Source organism: Cryptomeria japonica, chromosome 4 (assembly GCF_030272615.1).
Source record: "Cryptomeria japonica chromosome 4, Sugi_1.0, whole genome shotgun sequence".
Classification (NCBI taxonomy): Eukaryota; Viridiplantae; Streptophyta; class Pinopsida; order Cupressales; family Cupressaceae; genus Cryptomeria; species Cryptomeria japonica.
Genome location: NC_081408.1, coordinates 321,115,484 through 321,123,983, shown reverse-complemented (window position 1 = coordinate 321,123,983; position 8,500 = coordinate 321,115,484). Strand labels below are relative to the sequence as shown.

The 8,500-nt window shown below is 36.8% G+C and overlaps 1 protein-coding gene across 1 annotated transcript; it reads right to left on the bottom strand.

Annotated features, from left to right (window-relative positions):
• Window positions 1–1,215: 1,215 nt before the first annotated feature.
• Window positions 1,216–5,430, bottom strand: LOC131041681 (pentatricopeptide repeat-containing protein At2g03880, mitochondrial-like). Its single transcript, XM_057974844.2, has one exon. It carries the CDS (start codon window positions 5,225–5,227, stop codon window positions 2,834–2,836), a length of 2,394 nt encoding a protein of 797 aa, XP_057830827.2. The 5' UTR covers window positions 5,228–5,430; the 3' UTR covers window positions 1,216–2,833.
• Window positions 5,431–8,500: the final 3,070 nt, after the last annotated feature.

Sequence of the window (8,500 nt, the reverse complement as noted above, 5' to 3'; positions counted from 1 at the left end):
CCCCTTGTTATGATTTGTTAGGTTTATATCATGTGAATCTAGTTGGCATATTATTAATATAATTGTAATATTCTTTTTAAATCCTATGAATGTCTCCCATTGTGTATCTCTTATGTTCTTATAATCCTAATACTTTTGAGTTCCTCTTTAGGTTTCCCTTTTGAGATCCACAACACAATAGATCACAAGGAAAAGAACCTAAAAATTGTTAACGATGTTCCTCTTGGTCCCATATGTTGTTACATGGATCCTAATCAAACTCAAAGGTTAAATTTTCCTTACTTCTATCAATGCGGTTTCCCCCCAAATTTTTCGATGGGGGTTTGGGGTCAACGCCCCTTGCGAGGTCCAAGAGCAGAAGGCGACGTCGAGGGGCAACGCCTCGCGGGACCAAAAAGACTTTTATTATTTTATAGAGGCGTCAGGTGTTACTTTTCTATTGGCTAACATGTTGTAACCCTAAATTTGTAATCGACATAAGTCTTGATAAAAAGGCTAAGGGTTAAGGTTTTCTGTAGAGAATTTTGTAGCATTTTGCAGTGATATTGAGTTGCAAGGAGATTGTTGGTTGTAATCGGTTTCGATTTATTGAATAATAATATTGGACTCTCTGTTTGGTGGATGTAGCCTGAGATTGGGTGAACCACGTTAAATATTGTCTCTTCACTGTTATTATTTATGTGTTTTTCATTCATGTGTTTAATATTCATCTGCATATAATTGATATTTTATGCATGCAATTCCTAACACCATAGACTGATGGTCTCGTGGACATCGTTAAAATTCAGTCATTCATCCATTCTTGTTTTAAACCTACTCCACTCCAAACAATTATAAGATGTCCTATTTAAATCTTTCCCAATCACCTTCAAACCCATGTCTTATAAGTATCAATTTATAAATCTCATCATACACAATTTTGTAATACCATGAACATGTGATTACAGTGAAATATAAATTGACTTCATTTTTTACATATACAAATCTTATTCTCTTCTCCCTAGAAATCTATAAGCCTCATTATGTGATTTTTTCAAGTATCATGCATCTCTACTAATTACAACACAAACACAATTGTAATTTTTTAAGTTTATAATATATAAATTATAATAGTTTATTTCTAATAAAAGTCAAATAGATTTAAAATCAAATTATATTATTTATTTTTTAAGTAAAATCACAAACCTTTTTGCTATCTCACCAAGAAAAAGGATGTGAAGCAACATTAGATATATCTAACCATAAATGAAACAAAATTACAAATCTATGTAGAATGTAAAATATAATCTCAAATAATAAACCTGCATAACAAAAAATAATACAACTAATCCAAATAAAATGATTAGATAAAAAATCAAGAGTTGATTGTCAACGCTCCTCTCCCATTTTTTACTGATCAAGCATCTTTCAAATTTATTCAGTGTTCCTCACCTATTTCTTTTCAACTTTTCTCCAACTTCTCCGGCTTTTTACTTCAGAGACATTCAGATTTCCTGAAAACAATTCACCCGAAACTTCAATACTATCATAAGACATGTCACTGACAGATACCTCATCAGTGTGTATAAGTAGTGGTCTGCATTTCATTCTATCCTTATTATTCTAGTGCAAGACTTTTTTCAGTTGCTTCATTTAGAATCACTTATAATCTCCACGAGAGCGTTGTCCCTGTTTAAAATGATGGAAACGGTAGGCATCTCTTACAGCATTTTCTCTTCCAACAATCTTGGAGATAAATTTGATTGCAGTGTGGCAATCAGCACATAGTCGAAGGTTCTTAACAATTCTAATAGTTGTTCCAGGGGGTGAGTTTAACAAACAAAAAGCAATTGCAAATTTTTCACTATAGTGACAGAAATAATTATTTTTCCTCTTCTTCCACATCATTAAGGAAATGACTTGAATCTGGAAAATACCCTGCTGCCTTCATCTCTCAAGCCAATTTTTGCTACTTTGCATAGATCTCCTTTGTCTGTCGGTGTGATTTGTTTCCCACACAAAATGCATGTACCATTTTATGGTCTTGAATCCAACTACATCCAGAGGTCCTTTTAATCCCTCTATCTTTCATCAATCTCCTTACCACTTGAATCTCACCCTACCTGCCCACTTCTGCATATATCATAAAACAGGTCACTGACAGATACTTCAACAGTGATATACGGAGAGGTGCATTTCATTCTATCCATATTATTCTAGTGCAAGACTTTTTTAAGATTCCTTCATTTAGGATCACCAATAATCTCCACAAGAGTATTGTCCCTAAGATGATGAAAACAGGTAGGCATCTCTCACAACAATTTCTCTTGCATCAACTTGGAGATAAATTTGGTTGTAGTGTGGCAATCAGCACATACTCATAGGTTCTTAACAACTCTAATAGTTGTTCCAGCCTTCCAGGACGTGTTTGACAAACCAAAAGAGATTGCCAAATTTTCACTATGGTGACAGAGTAATAATTATTTTTTCTCTTCTTCCACATCATTAAGCAAATGACTTGAATCTGGAAACTACTTTGCTGCCTTCATCTCCCGAGCCAATTTCTGTGACTTCACATAGATCTCCTCTGTCTGTGGGTACGATCCGTCTCCTACACAAAATGCATGTACCATTTTATGGCCTTCAATTCAACTAAATCCAGGGATCTTTTCAATTCCTCTATCTTTCATCAATATCCTTACCACTTGAACCTAACCGCACCTGCCCACTGCTGCATAACCGTACAACAGGTCACTGACAGATACCTCAACCGTGTATATAAGCAGTGATGTGCATTTCATTCTATCCATATTATTCTAGTGCAAGACTTTTTTTCAGATTCCTTCATTTAGCATCACCAATAATCTCCACAAGAGCACTGTCCCTGTTTAAAATGATGGAAACGGTAGGCATCTCTCACAACAATTTCTCTTGCAACAATCTTGGAGATAAATTTGGTCGCAGTGTGGCAATCAGCACATACTCGAAGGTTCTTAACAACTCTAATAGTTGTTCCCGGAGGCGTGTTTAACAAACCAAAAGAAATTGCCAATTTTTCACTGTGGTAGCAGAGAAATAATTCTTTTTCCTCTTCTTCCACATCATTAAGCAAATGTCTTGAATCTGGAAAATACCCTGCTGCCTTCATCTCCCAAGCCAATTTCTGTAAGTTTGCATAGATCTCCTCTGTTTGTGGGTGTGATCTGTCTCCTACACAAAATGCATGTACCATTTTATGGCCTTCAATCCAACTACATCCAGGAATCTTTTTAATTCCTCTATCTTTCATCAATCTCCTTACCACTTGGGCCTCATCCCACCTGCCCGCTTCTGCATAGATGTTTGAGAGAAGAACATAGGTTGTAGCATTTTTAGGATCCAAATCAAAAAGAAGCATTGCTGTAAATACTCCTAAGCCTATATTCATATGTTCTCTACAGGCACCAAGAAAACACATCCACACAACCACTACAGGTTTAACTGGCATCTTAAAGATAAAGTTTAGGGTGTCCTCAATATAGCCAGCACGGCCAAGAAGATCAGCCATGCACACATAATGATCAACTGTAGGTGTAATGCAATAAGGATTACTCATGCGATTGAAATGTGTACAGCCCTCATCAACTAAACCTGCATTGCTGCACGCACATAAAACACAAGCAAAGCTTACAAAGTCAGGATATGTTCCAGAGTGCTTCATTAATTCAAAGATTTTGAGAGCTTCCTTGCAAAATCCATTTTGCGCATATCCTGCAATCATGGCATTCCACGAGACCACATCTTTTTGAGCCATTTTGTCAAACAGTTCACGTGCCTTGTCTATGCTTCCACACTTTGCATACATGTCTAACAGAGCATTTCCAACTATACTATCAGACAATAATCCTCCTTCCATAATGCTTTGATGGATGTCCATACCCTGTTCCAAAGCTCCCATTTTGGCACAGGCTGGGAGGATGCTGGCAAAGGTTGTGGAGTTTGGCTTTACAGCTGCCAATTGCATCTGCTTGAAAGTTCCTAAAGCCTTTTCAACAAATCCATTTTGTACATATCCAGCAATCATGGCATTCCATGAGACTACATCTCTTTGAGGCATTTTATCAAACACTTCATATGCCTTGTCTGTGCTTCCACATTTTGCATACATATCTACCAGGGCAGTTTTAACTGCAAGATCTGACGAAATTCCTCTAGCCTTTATGCTTTGATGGATTTCCATACCCTCTTCCAAAGCTCCCATTTTGGCACAGGCAGGAAGGATGCTGGCAAAAGTTGTGGAGTTTGGTTTTATACCGGCCAATTGCATCTGCTTGAAAGTTTCTAAAGCCTTTTCAACAAATCCAATTAGTACATATCCTGCAATCATGGCATTCCATGAGACCACATTTCTTTGAGGCATTTTGTCAAACAGTTCACGTGCCTTCTCTATGCTTCCACATTTTGCATACATGTCTACCAGGGCAGTTGCAAGTATAACATCCGACAGAATGCCTCTATCCTCTATGCTTTGATGAATGTCCATCCCCAGTTCCAAAGCTCCCGTTTTGGCACAAGCTGGGAGGACGCTGGCAAAGGTTATTGAGTCTGGCTTCACACTTTCCAAATGCATTTGCTTGAAAGTTTCTAAAGCCTTATCAGTAAGGCCATTTTGTACATATCCTACAATCATTGCATTCCATGAAAAGACATCTCTTCGAGGCATTTTGTCAAACACTTCACGTGCCTTGTGCATGCTTCCACATTTTGCATACATGTCTACCAGGGCAGTTGCAACCACAACATTTAACAAAATTCCTCTATCTTTTATATTTTGATGGATGTCCATACCCTGATCCAAAGCTCCCATTCTGGCACAGGCTGGGAGTACACTAGAAAATGTGAACTGATCGGGACGGAAACCTGTTCGTTGCATTTGGTGAAACAGTGTGACTGCCTCGTGAGGATACCCACTTCTTTGGTATGCTGCAATAATCGTATTCCATGAGACGGTGTTTCGTTCTTTCATTTGGTCAAATACTTTAGTAGCATCAACCAATCTTCCGCATTTGACATACAGGTTGATAAGGTTATTATGAAATGTTGTGCATGAAGCAAACGAAAATCGCCTGTACGCGATGAAAGAGTGGAGTATTTTCCCCTGTGAAAGCGCGTTTTTGAGAATGCGTTTCTGCCATAATTGAAGATATGTACAGGGAAATCCACGGGGATTGTGTGTAATAAGCAGAATGCGCAGCTTCTCCTTCAACATAATGCTGTGAGGTTGACATGAGTGGAGGATTAAACAGGCAATTCCTCACAGGCCGGGACAGAGGGTTTCAAATAGGATTTCGAGACGAGACAAAGGAAAATCTACTGTCTTCAATTCTTTCCCCTCAAATCCATATGCTGAAAATGGATATCAACAAATCAGCATGACCTTCATAAATTGGAAGAATTTCATTTTCACGTAAATAACATGGTTGAGTTCATTAAGTTTAAGAAAGAATTTGAAAACAATCATTAATGTTTTTTATTACATAGCAGAACTATTAACGAGGTGCAAAAACAGCATTATAACAGCATTAATACCAACTAACAGCAACTAACAACAACTAACAGCAAAAGAGACCAAGTCTCAGAAGATCAAAAACAGCAGCAGAAAACACAAAAACAAACTACAAGGGCACCTTTCGCATCCCAGTGGCATCAATGGCATTGTTCCATTCATTAGATAGAAACTTATACAGGTCCTTAGCCTCCTGTTTAGCCTCCTCTATGTCCGCAGTATGTTCCCTCAGCAGAGAGAGGGTGAGCGTCGAGCTATGTAAAACCTGCAGATGAAATTTGTTAAGGCTCGCAATTACACACAATCCCTGTTACACATGGGCCCTATTGAGAACTTGGGCCCTATTGAGAACTTGGGCCCTATTACACATGTAGTCCATGATAGCCTGCAATTCAAGCACAGGGCCCAAGTTCTCAATCCTCCATGTTATGTCCAACGTGTCTATGCACAACTTTGCCATTTGCTCTAAAGTAGGGACACCCTAGGGGTTCACAGTAGCCATGGCATCCATAGTTTTATCCATCACCTTGGCCAAATCTTCAGCAGGGGAGCAATCAATATCATTGCCCAGGCCCATCAGGGGAAGAGAGTTCATCACCTGTTCCGCCATCTTTAAATCCGAGTCCAAGTTACCAGAGTCCAAGGCTTTGGTATCAGAATTTTCCTCACCCATGACACCCACAGTGCCCATGTTCATAGGGGCCCTATCCATAACATCAACAGAGTCCTAGGTTTGCATCTCAAAATTGCTCTAACATCCACCAATGTTACCTCCTAACATCCCTCTTATTTACCTAGAAGTCAAATGGTTTCTTGCTTGACAGTGTTGTAGAAAAGCAACTCAAAGAGACCTATATCTTCATATATCATCTCATCATCACCCTTCTTAAAGTCATTATTAAATATTCTAGTTATAAGGGTCTTTTAAATTTGTGATATGGAGTATATTGTTGTGCCTTTTACACATCTCATTTTTACACAAGCAAGATGTGAATTGTCTCTTTTTATTTAAATAATTGAATATATATGTCAAGTCTTTCTAGTCTTTTAACGTGTTTAGTGAATTAGAATCCTAATTTGGGCCTTGGTTGGTCACCTTAGCTTGGTCATAAGGAGTCTTGATTGAATAGCATGGTTTAAATGCATTTGTTTGTCTCAATATGTTTGATAGAGTGAGTTTGATTTATTGACTGATTTATCTCTATTTTGAGATGGCTTTGACTAAATGAAAATTGGGTTGATTCTAGCTATATCTTGATGGTGTGTTTGTGTGATCACCTTATCAAGAGCATTGACCTCCTCCATCATCATCTTAGACTCATGGTTTGCTTGTATTGTCACTTTTCTCATTTCCTAGGATGTGATAATCTAGAATTGATACTCCATTGCATCTCTCTATGCTTATGCTCTATATCATCAAAGTTATAATCCATGGCAACATGAATATATGCATGTAGTTTTTTATATTATATATTTATGATGAGGTAAGATTCAACATTAGGAACATGCATTGCTTTACATCATGAGAGAAAGTGTTTGTATCGCATTATAGTAGTGAGACTTTAATGTGCATTAATGTTATTGAGTATCTTGAGAGGCACTATAAAGGTGTGTATTATTTAAGGAATGCGTATTCAAAGTTAAAATCTAAAACATTGAGGATTCTAAGAGTTTAAATTGGATTAATTCATCTATGAGAACCTTAAAACTCTTTAAGCAACCCTAAAAATATTAAAATAGCCCAAACACTTGTCCAAAAACCTTCAAAAAGAACTATGGTGCCAAATTGAAGTCATAATGGAGGGAAAAGTAAACTTCAACCTATTTATTTTTGGGCCTAAAGTTGATGGCCTTACATTGAAACCATACGCTTGTTTGGTTGTCCTAAGCACTACCAAATAGTTATTAGCTTTTCCACCTTTTCCATTGTTGGAATGCCATATTTTAGGTGCTTAACACCTCACCTAGGGCCTATTACACATGTAGTTGTATGGACAAAGCTTTTATGATGTTGGTTTTACCATTTTATATTTAATTTTTAACGCATTTCTAATACATGACAATGGATTTTATTTGTATAGCTTTTTTAGCCTTTGGACATACATACATCTATTTTTTCACCTCTTGGGGACATGATAATATCATTTTTTTTATTAACTTTGTATCATTTTGAACCAAATATCAATAAGATATATGGTTTCATGTCAAAGTTATTCCTTCAAAATGAGGGTTTTCTAGTATTTGAGAGTTTGAAATTTGTGTCTTTGGAAAATACCTTTGAATTTATGTTATATTGGATGTAATTCATTTGTGAATGTATTGGATCTAATAAATTGTTTTTCCTTTTGATGCCAACTAAGGCTATGATATGACTTGACCTCAAATTTAGCTACCTATGATAACTCACCAAACCTTAAGAAGATGATTTAGTATAAAGAATCAAAGTTGGGAGGTTAAAATATTTTATTATGAGGTAACTAAGGAACTAATTTGCATCACTAGTAGTCATAGAAATGAGAGTCAAAGTCATAAATGTTGTCATGGGGCTTTGAAAATAATAATATCAACATGCTAATCCTTAAGGTTGTTAAGACGCTAGGATTTTCTCTTGAATGTTAAGCCTTTGCCATGCACTAAGATGGATTTCATGAGGGGTAATCATGTTTGAAAGGATAGAATTGTGCCTTGAATATCACCATTGGGCTCCTTGAGAGTATGTGAACTAATAAAGTCATAAGGAAATGTTATCATAATAGTCACACTATTGACTATTGAAAGTCTTCTAGTAGGCATAAGTCTTACTAAATTCTTTAAAACCGCCTATATAACCTTAACAAGACATTGGGAGGTCACTCTTGTAAACTCCATAGAGGTGCTAACATAAATTGTCACACATTTGAAAATAATTATTGCAACCATTAGGGGGATATTATTGAAAGGAAACTTGCAGCCATACAAATGACAATTTCCACATAA